The sequence below is a fragment of the Entelurus aequoreus genome, linkage group LG07, assembly GCF_033978785.1.
Source record: "Entelurus aequoreus isolate RoL-2023_Sb linkage group LG07, RoL_Eaeq_v1.1, whole genome shotgun sequence".
Classification (NCBI taxonomy): Eukaryota; Metazoa; Chordata; class Actinopteri; order Syngnathiformes; family Syngnathidae; genus Entelurus; species Entelurus aequoreus.
In genome coordinates this window covers 38235072-38250093 of record NC_084737.1, presented here as the reverse complement: position 1 = coordinate 38250093, position 15022 = coordinate 38235072, and the positions used below count along the sequence as shown (strand labels likewise).

At 40.1% G+C, this 15022-nt stretch overlaps 3 protein-coding genes across 13 annotated transcripts in view; 1 reads left to right on the top strand and 2 right to left on the bottom strand.

Annotated features, from left to right (window-relative positions):
- Nucleotides 1-299: 299 nt before the first annotated feature.
- On the bottom strand, nucleotides 300-4397 carry igfbp6b (insulin-like growth factor binding protein 6b). 7 transcript variants are annotated; one of them, XM_062053515.1, is made up of 5 exons: nucleotides 3895-4397; nucleotides 3305-3816; nucleotides 1721-2197; nucleotides 998-1032; nucleotides 300-433 (listed from the first exon to the last, which is right to left on the bottom strand). In XM_062053515.1, the coding sequence occupies exons 3-5, from the start codon at nucleotides 2055-2057 to the stop codon at nucleotides 368-370; spliced, it is 438 nt and encodes a 145-aa protein (XP_061909499.1). In that variant the 5' UTR covers nucleotides 2058-2197; nucleotides 3305-3816; nucleotides 3895-4397; the 3' UTR covers nucleotides 300-367. The 7 variants fall into 7 exon arrangements, 5 of the variants coding, with proteins under 5 accessions (XP_061909499.1, XP_061909498.1, XP_061909500.1 ...); XM_062053514.1 differs by having other exon boundaries at nucleotides 1721-3492; nucleotides 3577-3816; XM_062053516.1 differs by having other exon boundaries at nucleotides 3577-3816.
- The window catches only part of spryd3 (SPRY domain containing 3), a 174766-nt gene continuing 163201 nt past the window's right edge, over nucleotides 3458-15022 (top strand). Inside the window, exons 1-7 of one of the 5 annotated variants that reach the window (XM_062053510.1) lie at nucleotides 3761-3819; nucleotides 3963-4061; nucleotides 4738-4862; nucleotides 7566-7641; nucleotides 9909-10033; nucleotides 10416-10551; nucleotides 10622-10810. In XM_062053510.1, coding sequence (XP_061909494.1) covers nucleotides 4738-4862; nucleotides 7566-7641; nucleotides 9909-10033; nucleotides 10416-10551; nucleotides 10622-10810 — 651 coding nt within the window. In that variant the 5' untranslated portion in view covers nucleotides 3761-3819; nucleotides 3963-4061. Of the gene's footprint in view, nucleotides 4062-4737; nucleotides 4863-7565; nucleotides 7642-9908; nucleotides 10034-10415; nucleotides 10552-10621; nucleotides 10811-15022 lie in introns of all 5 variants that reach the window. The other 4 variants (XM_062053512.1, XM_062053509.1, XM_062053513.1 and 1 more) reach the window with 4 other exon arrangements.
- On the bottom strand, nucleotides 12880-14114 carry LOC133653242 (opioid growth factor receptor-like; the record flags this gene model as incomplete). The annotated part of the gene is made up of 1 exon (XM_062052321.1): nucleotides 12880-14114. A coding segment is annotated over exon 1 (1170 nt), but the record flags the coding sequence as incomplete, so codon positions are not given.

The window sequence follows — 15022 nt, the reverse complement described above, 5'->3', positions numbered from 1 at the left end:
TGCCAAGCTCATCCACACACCAGCAGTGGCCACGCTGCATGCCTTTGGAAGAGCGGCACTGTGCAAAAGATAAGAGGACAGGAACGTGTCAAGGAGGGCGGATATTGACTGGAGGAGAGAGAGACAGAAAATGGGATGTCATCATAGCGCATTAGTGGTCGTCTGAGCCCACAGAAGCTCAGAGAGAAAAGTGTCAGTGAATTCACGATGACAAATCCTGAATCCACAGAAGGCTGTAGCTCTCACAGACTGTGACACCAAGATGCTGCAGCAAAGAGACACATGTTCATCCTAACAAAGTTCCAACGTTTACCTGCTTTTTCTGTAGAACCCACGGGTGTCACAGTTGGGTATGTAGATGTCGCGGTCAGACTGGATGATTGTCAATTCCAAACCTCTCAGGACACTGTTGAGCATTTTGCGGGCAGGGTGCCTGAAAACAGCAAGGCAGACTTCAAACATCATTTTAGGCAAATCTAGAGCTATAGCTGCTTTATGCCCTCAGGGATGGTGCTGGCATCACTTTAGTCACATGTTAATAGAAATCACACAAGCACAGCCATGTATGTTTAGATGTCACATATTGTGTAACATTATATAACCACTTTATTATACAATGCTTTCCTTTTTCAGGTCACGAAGGGTTTGAGGGTTCTTGCAACACTTTGTGACATCGACTAAGTAATCAATCACCATAATCGTGCAAAAACTGCACAGTCAACACACCAAAATTAGAAATATTTTGTGTCGGCTTGAAAGTTTCCTGATTCTCATCATGCTTAATTACTTCTGCCGCATAGCAGCACACACATCATGCACCATATTGTCGTGTGTTTGTTCATGCCACTGCAACACCCAAATAGCAAAGGAGGTTAATAATCCCTTATAAACCAACTCATCCATCATCTATTTAGCAAAGCAGCCTTGTCAGGAATCTTTCAAGTGACGATTAGTCACCTTTACTTATCACAGATTACAATAGAATGATGGAACTTACTTTTTCAATGTCACCGCTGTGGGAAGGATGAGGACCTGCAGAGGGATTGATACACCAACATATCATATGATGATATGAAATGACCTAATTTATTAACATCAAACAGTAGGATGAATGTGTGCCTGCACCTGCGTAACATCTAACCTTACTGGTCTGTCTTTGTATCTGTCTACACAAAACAATTTCATAGTCTCCCAGATAATATCTATTAACAAGTGGGTGGTCAATGGTGGTGAGAAACATCATTTCCATCAATGCATTTTTTTTCAGATGGCAGTGTCTCTGTTTAAACAGTAGATGGAGACCACTGCAATAAAAGGCTCTCTGATAAGGATGTAGGTGAGTGATTTACATTCATGCTGAACATAGTGCAGGTCATGCAAATGCAGGACAATTTATTATTTCTACATTATAGCAAACCCCTCAGTAGAAGCAACTAACTAACATTTCTACCAAATTGGAGTTCTTTCTAATGCAATATTATATTTGTATCTGACAGCACTGCAGAGAAGCACTGGGTATTAGATGTGCACATTCCTCTGCAAGAAATGCATGCAGGTTTAAATGTCATGTACTAATTGGCATGTTCTCTTGTCACTGAGCTCCACAGCATAACATGAAATCAAAAGCAACTAAGCCTTCCTGTAGAGTCTACTTGCATGTGTGTATGTATGCACAGGTGTGTATAAATAATGAAATCAATCTATATTGACAGTATCTTACCTGTGGGGTGGGGCCTCTCAGTGGGACTTGTCCTGCTGTGCTTGGCACAAATGCCCCTACCCTGCAACAGAGCTTGAAGGGGGCTATGCTCCCTTGGCGGGGGAACACAGCGGAGCCCCTTGGCACAGCTTAGGGTGTACACGCCACAGGGCTCTCCCTGGGCCAACATCGTCGTGCTGCCTGCCACGTTGTGCTCCCTGGGGGGTCTCCCAGCACCAAGTGGATCCCTGCAGCTGGGACAAACCTTGAAGGGGCCCAAACGACTGGCCCCTGTCCACGATCCACAGTGAACAATCAGCAATAAAACAACGATAGTTAAGTTACAAAGCAAAGGCATGTCTCCAAATTCTCCACACTCACACACTGACAGGTAAATGTGGCTGATGCTATTTCTGTTATCTCTCTCTCTCCTCTTTCCTCACTCTCCCTCCCGCTTCTATACAGTAGCTCTCCTTGGTGCTTTGCCAGATGAGTCCCCTGCAGTGCCAGAGGAGACAAACGGAGATCGAGAAAGACACAGCACAGCACCAGCTTTTAAAGATGTGAAAGGCGGTGATAGAGAGTGAGTGAGAGAGGGAGAGCAAGCACAGCTATGACACCTTCAGGGGCTGGGACTCAGGAAGAGAGCGAGAGAGAAAGAGAGAGAGGGAGAGAGAAGGAGGTGGGAAGGAGGGACAGAGGAAGTGGGGGTGGATTCTGTCCCTTTCAGAAATGATCAAAATACAGGCACATACACCATTCATCTCATTCTCCATGCATACTTAGTATGCATGTATTAGTTTTATTCCTCTATTAATGTCAGGCACCTTTCAAGAAGAATATTTGTCATGGTAACAAACGCAAATGCACCTCCATCATCATTGCCACGGCAATGCCTTGTGTAATTAAACTGCACAGATGTCAGTGGAAAACATTTCCTGTGTAATCCGCCAGCTGAGCTCCACACTAGCTCTTTGTTAAATTACTAAAGACAAATTATTCTAATTGTCTCACGGAAGACATATTGGGATACCAAAAGTCACTGTGGATGCTTCCATTTTAAATGGACTTCATGCACAATACCATTTGAACTAAAGAACAAAAAGCAATCATCTCAGTGTCCACTTGTAGAAGAAAGCTCATTGCCTAAAAATAACAAAAGCAATTGCCCCGCTTTTGTTATAAGAGAAAAACTATACTGACACCTTCACCTTTCTCCTTGACACACCATGCAGCTCTTAACATCATAATGCTGATGCCATTTTGCGTTGCGATAATGTCACAATACAATATTTGTGGTCAAACGGGTAACTTACTGGCTTGTATTAAAATATCCCTGTAAAATAAATGCATTCTTACTTTCACTATTTTACTCAATAGAAAGATGAAAAATAGGCAAATAAATACAGTGTTGTCTTCATACTTAGGCATTGTACACGTTTGTTGTATATTATGCACCGTGTGAATATAGGAATACAAAGTAAATTACCTATGTATGATCATATGGGAAGTGAGTTGTAAAATTGTCCCCCAAAATGACATTGTCCCACTTGATACAGGACATTAACCTGACAACACTGATTTGTCATGGTATGTGCAATTTACCTTAGAATAAATATATGCTCAAGCAGGTACTAATGATGTCCCTGCATAAAGTTTTCTCCATTGTGTTTCATCATCATCATCATCATCATCATCATCATTTTTATTTATCTCCTTCATTGTTTGAGAGTTACAGTGGACACACAGGCATGGCAGAGCAGAGCAGATATCCCCACTGGTCTGTTGGAATTCTGTGCAACGCAAGGCCAAAAATTACAGCGCTATATCTGCAGCTTGCTGGCTTTATTAATCTTGGCAAAGTCAGCTAAAATCACCTGCTGCCACAAGTTCGCATCAGCTTGCAAACTTCAGCATTCGTTCACATATTTGGCATATTTGGAGAACATTCCAATACATGCGCCAGACCAAGTGGGGCTCTTATTTTCCACATTTCCCAGGATTGTTCTCTTTTGTACTCCCTCCCCTCAGCTCAGGGGCTCTGTCCACATGGCAACCGGCGTCAACACACCGCTGCTCAGGCCCACTGGCTGTTAGCATTGTGCTACACTGACCGCCTGGTGAATAACATGCACATTTCTCAAAAGCTAAACTCGAAAACATTGTTTATTTCAACCAGCAGGGGTGCAACTTACCGTGATACTCCATAGCCCGGCTCAGAAATTTACTCCTGAAGGTGATCATTCTTCACTTGATTCATCAGGGGGAGACACAGCGCTTTTCTACATGTGACGTCACTAAAGAGCGCCGAACTCAAGTTTCCAAAGTTTAATGTGGAGTCATGGCTAGCTGATGGACAAAAGTGAGTTTTCCCTTTCATATTTACTCACGTTGAATGAAAGAGATCGGTATTAATTTACTTAAATTACTCCAAACCACACGAATACTGTCATACACTTCGCCATTCTGAAGACTTCGGCGACAGTAGCAGTAGCCTCGCCATTAGCAGCCAATGCTAACGCTGGTTCATTGACTACTTTCATGACATGCCTTCATGTCTAAAACACACACTAGTGGGTACATCAACTCAAATAATAACCGTATTTATTTCCCCAGGACGTCAACCGGTTAAATTGGGATTCTCCGTTTGCAAGCTGAGCGTCTCAGCCTGTCAGTTGGAAGCTAGCAAAGCTCAATTTGTAAACATTGGCACGCCCACTTTCATCATCCCTGACTAAGCTTTTGACATAGCAAGTGTGCTTTTAACTGTTAAACAAAATACAACACCATTCCATAACTAATTTTAATAAATAAATAAACAATTCAGTACGTAAATAATTTGAATGCGATGATAGGCTGTACGTTTATGGCTTGAAGGTATATTCCACCATCATGCTATGTATGTATTTTTTCCAGCTGATTCTGATTGTGGACATTGTAATGAACTTGAAATGAACCAGGAATGTGTTGTAGACGTGTTGAACAAAGCCTCGTGGAAGATAACTTCAAATTAAAAGGTTGCTTTTCCCCTTCCACAGATGGAGGATATTAATCCAGGACAGAGATGCCTCCCAAATTTGAGGCGTCGAATCAGAGACATTGGGGACGGGCACCCAGCACAGGAACGCTACATGCGGTTGCTGAAGGATGGAGACACACTCAGGTGTGCATGTTGACTGACCAGTTCATATGGGAGGGGACTATCATGTAGACAGAAAAACAGATGTTTGAATAAAGGTTGAGGTATCGGGACATTATGAGTTATTTAGAAATATAAACATTTGACAGTAATTGCAATTTTCAGGCTGCAATAGTTATTTGCGCAACAAGCAAATAAAATACTATTGAGCTGTGCAACACTACCAACTATTTGCACAGCAATATGTAATTTTGCAGATTGCAAATATTTACTACTGCCGTTAATTGTCCTTCATTGAACATTAACAAAGTGAAAAAGTGAATGAAAGTGCCATCAAAATGCCATTAATTAAGGCTATGGTCATAAATATGAGCATTAGGCTCTTATCGTATTAAATGCTTGTTTACCTGCATTTAAAAAGCAATGTAATACATTGTAAAGTAAACCTTCATCGTTGAATAAAGGCTGCATTTTGCTGATTTGTTGCTTCACGAATGGAGATGTTGTTGCAAAACTGTTAGATAATATTATTTTATCAAGCTGTGTCTCATATATAATATATGTTATATATATGGCAACTTGTCAGGGTGTACCCGCCTTCTGCCGAAAGCACTTGAGATAGGCTCCAGCGACTCTCCGCGACACCGAAAGGGTAGATGGATGGATGGATGGATAGATATATGTATGTATGTATATATGTATGTATGTATATATATATATTCATATGTATATGTGTATGTGTGTATATATATATATATATATATATATATATATATATGTATATGTGTATGTATATATATATATATATATATATATATATATATATATATATATATATATATATATATATATATATACAAACCCCGTTTCCATATGAGTTGGGAAATTGTGTTAGATGTAAATATAAACGGAATACAATGATTTGCAAATCATTTTCAACCCATATTCAGTTGAATATGCTACAAAGACAACATATTTGATGTTCAAACTGATAAAAGTTTTTTTTTCTTGCAACTAATCATTAACTTTAGAATTTGATGCCAGCAACACGTGACAAAGAAGTTGGGAAAGGTGGCAATAAATACTGATAAAGTTGAGGAATGCTCATCAAACACTTATTTGGAACATCCCACAGGTGAACAGGCAAATTGGGAGCAGGTGGGTGCCATGATTGGGTATAAAAGTAGATTCAATGAAATGCTCAGTCATTCACAAACAAGGATGGGGTGAGGGTCACCACTTTGTCAACAAATGCGTGAGCAAATTGTTGAACAGTTTAAGAAAAACCTTTCTCAACCAGCTATTGCAAGGAATTTAGGGATTTCACCATCTACGGTCCGTAATATCATCAAAGGGTTCAGAGAATCTGGAGAAATAACTGCACGTAAGCAGTTAAGCCCGTGACCTTCGATCCCTCAGGCTGTACTGCATCAACAAGCGACATCAGTGTGTAAAGGATATCACCCCATGGGCTCAAGAACACTTCAGAAACCCACTGTTAGTAACTACAGTTGGTCGCTACATCTGTAAGTGTAAGTTGAAACTCTCCTATGCAAGGCGAAAACCGTTTAACAACAACACCCAGAAACGCCGTCAACTTCGCTGGGCCTGAGCTCATCTAAGATGGACTGATACAAAGTGGAAAAGTGTTCTGTGGTCTGACGAGTCCACATTTCAAATTGTTTTTGGAAACTGTGGACGTCGTGTCCTCCGGACCAAAGAGGAAAAGAACCGTCCGGATTGTTATAGACGCAAAGTTGAAAAGCCAGCATCTGTGATGGTATGGGGGTGTATTATTGCCCAAGACATTGGTAACTTACACATCTGTGAAGGCGCCATTAATGCTGAAAGGTACATACAGGTTTTGGAGCAACATATGTTGCCATCCAAGCAACGTTACCATGACGCCCCTGCTTATTTCAGCAAGACAATGCCAAGCCACGTGTTACATCAACGTGGCTTCATAGTAAAAGAGTGCGAGTACTAGACTGGCCTGCCTGTAGTCCAGACCTGTCTCCCATTGAAAATGTGTGGCGCATTATGAAGCCTAAAATACCACAACGGAGACCCCCGGACTGTTGAACAACTTAAGCTGTACATCAAGCAAGAATGGGAAAGAATTCCACCTGAGAAGCTTAAAAAATGTGTCTCCTCAGTTCCCAAACGTTAACTGAGTGTTGTTAAAAGGAAAGGCCATGTAACACAGTGGTGAACATGCCCTTTCCCAACTACTTTGGCATGTGTTGCAGCCATGAAATTCTAAGTTCATTATTATTTGCAAAAAAATAAATAAAGTTTATGAGTTTGAACATCAAATATCTTGTCTTTGTAGTGCATTCAATTGAATATGGGTTGAAAAGGATTTGCAATCATTGTATTCCGTTTTATTTACATGTAACACAATTTCCCAACTCATGTGGAAACGGGTTTGTATATATGTATATGTGTGTATATATATATATATATATATATATATATATATATTATATAATATATATATATATATATATATATATTCAAATATATATATATATTCAATATATATATATATATATATATATATATATATATATATATATATATATATATATATATATATATATATAAATGCGTGTTAATAGGTAGACCCTATCTGAATTAAGCATGTTGTTGCCGTTTTTTTAAAGGTGTGTTTGTGATTGCACACACACATACACTCAGTGTTAACCTGCAATTTATTCTCTTTAGTTACCAAGGGAACTCAGAAGAAGTGGGTTGCTATGTGGCTGGCCATCCTTTATCAAAGGGAAATTGCTACTTTGAGGTAAGGCTCAATGTTGGTGATGCTTCTAGTGACAGTGCTCTTAGAGTCAGCTTTCAGCATTGCAGTAACTCATTGAGATGTACCATTTGTTGTAAAGACTTGTGCATTATTAAATGTTGCGGTCAACACAAACTCTGTGTAGCTGCCATTATTTTCTACTAGATATAGAGTAAATACAATACCTAGTTTGATAGATAAATTATTGGCCTTTGTACATCAGCATTTTCAAATAGGTTTGCCAGATTTCCTCACACCAGTACTTTGATTCCACACCTTTATGAGTTTCATATTGAAATTCTTAATGCCCTCCTAGTGTCTACCACTGCAAAACCCCTACCTCCAAAAAGTCAGCATTAGACTTTCATGTAATGTACCAGAAATGTTTTTTGAATCACTGTGAGGCCTTTTTGTTTGGTATTAGTAACATAACAGACTGGCTCAGTACTTGGACTGCATTGATTGTAGCTGTGAGGTGCCTCTGATTTGTGCCATTTTTGACATTTATTCAAAACGCAATGTCTGACCCTGCATCTCTCTCGCATAAAAATTTTAAGATAACAATGTCTGTATTTAAATAAGATGTCACATTCTGAGCTCGATCAGTCTCTCTGACATTTACAAAAGTGGACATAATTCAACCATTACACTTTATAAGATGTCATTTTCCAGCTGTGACGCACATGCTGTCTAGTTATCACAAACATTTGGTAGATTTCTGCTGCTAAAGGTCAGCCTACTGTCAAAGTATGCATCATTGCTATCCTGGTGTTTCTCCTGGCTGTGCTTTCACACGGACTCAATTTCGCCCTCCTCAGTACTGCTGTCTTTTCAAACATCTGCAGCATTCCACTTGTCTCACTCGATTTATTTAAGAAGTACATTTGTCAGTGCTACTAACTAAAGGCTCATCACTGAGCACATTCCTGTCCTTGTAGAGAAAAAAGTAGGGTATAGATGTATTCGTCACTCGTCAGTGTTCATGCCTAGAGACCTAAACAATTGGGAATTAAAATCAAAAGAGCAGCCATTGATTGTTGATTCTTTTGTCCAATTGTTTTACTTAATTGTATAATGAAAAATGTTTTTGAAATTGAAACTTGAATGCAGAGCACGGACAACAAACTAACTGTTAACAGTCGTGTTGTCAGGTCAAGTAGGTTTGCCACCTTCACGTTTTCATGAACATGCCTCTGTCACACTCCCAAGAACATGACTATGAGCACTCATCCACATGCACCCTTGGGGCTTATACTAAAGTTTCACTGACCTTTTTTTAGGCACAAATGGCCTCTGTGAATATTTGTTCAGGATTGGGTTTTATTTTCCCAATGTTTCTTTTTAGCAAGAGTTCAGTGCTATTTTTACCTGATATGCAGCAGTTATAACAAAAGAAATTGCCAAAATACCCTGATAGTTTTGGATCTGTGTTGCTCACCCCTGATCTGAACAAATATTCACAGAGACCATTTGTTTCTAAGACAGGGAGAGACATGGACCCAGTCATGTTCATATAGTGTGACTGTGGGTATAACCATAATTCTGTTAAAATAACAAAGGTACATGACCTAGCAATATCACTTTGTGCCATAAAAACATGTTTACCCTTGAAGGTTGTAGTCAACCAATATATTTGGGGGGGGGGGGGTTACCCACATATGCGGTCCTCTCCAAGGTTTCTCATAGTCATTCACATCGACGTCCCACTGGGGTGAGTTTTCCTTGCCCTTATGTGGGCTCTGTACCGCGGATGTCGTTGTGGCTTGTGCAGCCCTTTGAAACATTTGTGATTTAGGGCTATATAAATAAACATTGATTGATTGATTGAGTTCTCATTTTTGCTTAACTGTGAACTAAATGCATAAGGCAGGATAGAAGGAGGCTAACTCATAGCCGGACTTTGACACTGGTGATTTTTATTTATATATTTTATCCATCCATCCATCCATTTTCTACCGCTTGTCCCTCTCGGGCTCTCGGGAGGTGCTGGAGCCTATGCCAGCTACATTCGGGCGGAAAGCGGGGTACACCCTGGACAAGTCGTCACCTCATCACAGGGCCTAACACAAATAGACAGAAAACATTCACACTCACATTCACACTCTAAGGCCAATTTAGTATTGCCAATATTATTTATTAATTCATTTATTTAATGTGTTTAATTTGCTGAAGCGTTTCCTTGCCCACACATCTGCTCTTTGGGGTTTCAGTGGGTAAAAGCACAGCTGTAGTGCAAGGATGTCTCTATTTGTGTATCCATCTTGGTGTAGGTGACAATAGTGGACACCGGTGTGAGAGGGACCATCGCTGTAGGCCTGGTGCATAAATTCTACAGGCTGGACCACCAGCCAGGCTGGCTTCCATACTCTGTAGCTTACCACGCTGACAACGGCAAGTAAGTCATTTCACAGTCATCAAGGGTGTCTCTCTTTGCACAAGAAAATTGATTGTGGCATATTCCTGTAGCTACAACAGCAAAAATTGTGATATGTCCCACTAGCTTTATTTCCCTTTGATCACAGGAAGAACAGACTTAACTGTCTAGGGCTGCAACCAACAAAAAACTTGTTTGAATTTTTTGGGTACTTATTTGTCATTGCTCTAATAAATCAGATAATTTATGAATTCGCAAAAGTTTATCCATTAAAGAAATTGGTAGGATCAGGATTTAACACACAGCGGACGTTTTGACGTGTACTTTTCATGTTTGTATAAAACACGCACACTGTAGTGCATATGCACTTGAGTTTAAAAAACTTTTGTCATTTTTTAATGAGGTTATACAATGGAAACCCTGTGGGGCAGCAGTTTGGGCCAAAATGTGCCCGTGGTGACCGCATTGGCTGTGGAATTTATCCCAAAACTATTGAAGCAGGTTTCAAAACAGTCTTTTTCACCAAAAATGGCAAAGAGGTAGGTGTCTAATTAAAGTATATGTCTGGGATATTCTCTCTGTTATGCATAATCTATTTTACGTTCCCAGGTGGGGTCAGTGGATGTTCTTGTCATGGCAGAAGGGCTTTTCCCTGCAGTAGGAATGCATTCCATGGGGGAAGAAGTAAAGGTGGACCTGCAAGCAGAGTGGCTCTTGAAAGAGGATGACACTATGATGATGGTGGACAGCCATGAAGACGACTGGGGTCGACTTACTGACGTCAGAGTGAGCGGCACGGTAAGACATCCTGTTGAAGGCCAACTTGCACAAATTGCTTGAGCAGAATAATTTTTAAAGCAACAATCTAATATTTTGATTGTTATAATTGTTTTTCTGCTTTTGAAACAAAGCAAAAACCGTGTTAGACTTTTGATGAGCGGCATTCATCGTTAAGTTAGTCTGGTTGCACAGCTGTGCAATTAGGCTAAAACGGTAGTTGTATTTTTAGCTGGTTTTGTCTCATTGCTGACTGTGCACAGGTGAGTCTGAAATCATGGTCATACAAGTATATACTAGTAAGTATATATGCTTGAATAAACATCAACATCGTTGTGTGTTCCTTGTATTGAGCGATGCCTTTGAAAACATAGAGATTACATTTGCACACAGTATATACATTGTCTTTTGACAGAGAGCGATCACTGTGTGGCTTTTCTGTAGCTTGTTCATGGTTTCTGCCAGCTCTCTGTTTGTTTTGTACTTCATCAAATCCTTCAGCTATCGTTTCTTTTGCCAATTTGCCGTCGTTGACAACGGTACTTAATGCTCTAAAGTTTGGGCAGAGCTCAAGGCTTCAGTTTGAATGATGTGTACGTCTGTGTCTGATCTTGCCGGCTTTGGATTGGGGTCACATTTACTGTGTTTTTGCACTTCAGTATGGTAATGTTCCAGTACTGCTGATGTTAGGATTAGTAATAAGACATATAGCTAAACATTGTGAAGGCACTGAGTCTGAGTCTTATTTACGTGAAGTATTTATTAGCTGCAGTGATCATTTCATAATGAATACTTAAAGTTAATATTTCATGTCACCCAGTCTACAGACATTGGACCACAACTGGTTGAATGAGTTGAATAATTAGGTAAATCGTGTAAATTTAAACAGATCTTGAATAAATCAATCAATGGACCAAAGTCCAAAGCAGTGGTGTCCAAACTTTTTGACTTGGGGCCCACATAAAAAAATTTGGCCTGTGGCCAAAAGCAGGCTGCATGTAAAGTAACAATATATACTGTACATATAAATACACACCTGTATCTGTATATGTTTATGTATATGTATGTATATATATATATATTGTAACAGCTACTCTTGCGTTCCAAAAAAGTTTAGAAAAAATAAAAATAAAGTAATGCAGAGTAGTCTTGAGGAGGAGGTGTTTGACTCACTAAATTCCTTAATAAGCACTCGCTGAGATATTTCTAGATTCCAAATGATCATAATTTATTTTCACAAACAAAAAATATTCTCCGTGGTTGACTTTCAACATAATCAAAATAACTTATTTAGCGTGGCTTCAAAATAACTTGTTTTAGCGTGGCTTGTTTAGCGTGGCTTCAAAAAAGCTTGTTGCTTCAAAAGAACTTGTTTAGCGTGGCTTCAAAATAACTTGTTTAGTGGTAAACAAACTGTTTCACTCCTCACTCCTTCAACATGATAGACAGACAAAGGGCACCCAGCTGTCCTGTCTTCTTAATTATAGGGGGAGGAAGTGGCTCACCAGTAGGATTTTGAGCAGCTGAAAACAATCAGTCAATCACAATGAAATCTAAAACATCCAATAATTCATTAACATCATTCTTGACATTATTTTATTTCATTGTCAAACAATTAATAAATAAATAATATAGATAGACTCCAACTGGCTCCAACATCCGGGCCCCTAATTGTGTGCTTTAGCAAAACAATTACATAAATAATAATATTCACAGGAGCCATAATAGAACAGTATAATCCAAACAAGTATGTTCTTCAAATTCAAAATTAATTAAGTTACTTGAGTTATTAGTCAAGTCTCATCAAAGTCCATAGTCATATCTGAAGCGGTCATCGAGGCTGGAGAACCGAAGCCCCCCTCAGTCCATCAAGCTGCTTCCATTAGCAGGCAGAGTTCATCTATTGGTCGTTGAACTGTGTTGGTCTTGGTTTTAACCAAAACACTTCTTACAAAGCCTTTGGCATCTGGAAATGTCTTTACTTGTTCCATGGTCTTAGGTCCATGGCTTTGTTATGCGTTTCCTTGTTCCATGGTCTTGTTATATATTTCCTTGTTCCATGGTCCATGGTCTTGTTATATGTTTCCTTGTTCCATGGTCCATGGTCTTGTCCTTGGTGGAGTCCGTGATTTTTCTTTATCTTCGTAATGGTCTTTTGTGGAAGAAGAAGAGGAGGAATGCCGATGTTTTTCTTTCTTTCTGAACTTCTTAAACTGCCTCTGAATCTTCCTGGGACACCACACAAATGTATCCTTTGGTTCAAAGTGAAGGTAGGCGTAGCTCACCAACTCCTGGCGTTGTTGTTTATCCAAAATCGCAAACAGGAAGTAGTCAAGTACGCTGTGTTTAACACTGGTGAGGTTTTTCTTGACCAGAGTCTCCTCGAGGAAGAAGCGAACGAGCGGTGCCTGATAGTGCTCAAATCCTAGCTCGCCCAGACTCTTTAAGATGCGAGTGATGCGCATGTTGTTGTGCATGTTCTGCTCAAGGTTCCTGAAGCGCTCTTTCCAGTTGTCTGCTCGTGTCACTTCACCCGTCTCTTTGTTAACCAGGCGGACGCCGTAGAAGCCCAACATGAGTTCATAGGACTCCACTAGCCTCTTTTTTGCATCATCATTACCCTTAAAGGCCTCAATTTCCTTCTTGGTGAGTTCAGAAGCCATGTAGTTTACCCCTGGTTCTCGGAGTGGAAACAGCCACTGAATGTATGAGTGAACACTCTCCAGCTTTTTGTAGTCATTCTTCCATTCTTTGAGGAACGATTCAATGTAGACATTATCAGGTGAAGAGGGGAATTTATTGAGGTAAAACTGCAAATTCTTCATTTTGTCCTCTGAGTACTCTTCATCTGCAAGATTAGGGTATCCTCTTCTGTAGATCTGCATGTCCTTTGCTGCCCTCATGTTTCTGGGCGTGTGATGCCACGATTCTGAAGTCCAACCAGATTTATTTTTGTCTCGACTAGATCGACGATGTTGACCATCTGCGGCCTGGTCCTCTCCATCACTCTCTGTGTCCCAGGTCGAGTCGTAAGCACACACACAGTCGTCCTCCATGATTGCCGTCTTAACTCTGACTGGCATGATTGCAGGTGCACAGTCTTTCCCGGCCCCGGTTGCATCACCGGCTGAAACAAGAGTACTGCTTATAGGGGTTTCTTCTGTCTCAGCAGTGGACTTTGCTTGATTTTCCTGTCTTGGGCCTTTTTCACTTGGAATATGAAGTACAGTAGGATGTTTCATTTTGCAAACATGACACATTAATCTTCTTTTACAATTTTTGCTTAAATTACCTTTTAGTAGGCAACCAAAACAATATCCTTGCCTTCTTAAAAATTCAACCTTGTTGTCATGTGACTGTGTTTTGAATTTTGAGCAGTCAATCAGAGCATGTTTGCCATGACAATATTCACATGAAGGGATGATACCACTGCGTGTGGTTTGAGCAGGTTGTTGTGGAACAGATGATTGTTTTACAGTGCATCCTGCTGGCTTTGTATTCACAGCTACTGAAGTAGCAAAGCTGCTGTGTCTTTGGCTGATTGGTTTTAATTCACTTGTGCTTCTTGGAAGAGGCCTTTTCATTGTTATTTAGTCCTGAATGTCTCCAAACAACGGATCCAAAAGCATCTTGGCATGCTTTTCCACAAAATCCACAAAGTTGTGAAATCTGATTCTCCTGCCGGTTCTCTGTTGTGTCTCATAAGCTGTGCTTCGCCACCCTTCTCTGAGTTTGTAGGGTAGTTTGGATGTAATTAGCCTTAGGTTCGATGGGATATCAAGTTCCTCCAAATACTGTAAATCTTGCATTACATTACAGCATCCTCTCAAATACAGTGCATATGCATGCAGCATTTTCCCATCCTCAGCTTTAATCGCTGTCCAATTCAAGGCTTTTTCCAAGTAAGCTCCCGAAATCTTCATCTCATTTCCAAAATGTTCTTTTAAGAGGCGCCTTGCTTCATTATAGCCCCTACTGGCTTCCATGTGCAAACAGCTGCGAACCAAGTCTCTTGGCAAACCAGAGGTAAACTGCTCAAGGTAGTAGAGTCGGTCTTGATCATTATCAGTCTTATCTTCAATTAAGTGTTTGAATGCATGGATAAAAGACTGATATGCCAGTGGGTTACCATCAAACACCGAAATCTCTCTTGCTGGGAGTAGAGACAGTTTTTGCTGTGAGACAATGAGTTTTGCAATGTCACTTTGTCTTTGAATAACCATATCCAAGTTA

Bases quoted from the DNA above. Each gene is read 5' to 3' on its own strand.
- igfbp6b (XM_062053515.1), bottom strand. From the start codon at position 2,057: ATGCCTTTGCTTTGTAACTTAACTATCGTTGTTTTATTGCTGATTGTT. The intron at 1,033-1,720 runs GTAAGATACTGT...ATCCCTCTGCAG, and splicing joins TGAGAGGCCCCACCCCACAG to GTCCTCATCCTTCCCACAGC. The intron at 434-997 runs GTAAGTTCCATC...TGCTGTTTTCAG, and splicing joins ACAGCGGTGACATTGAAAAA to GCACCCTGCCCGCAAAATGC.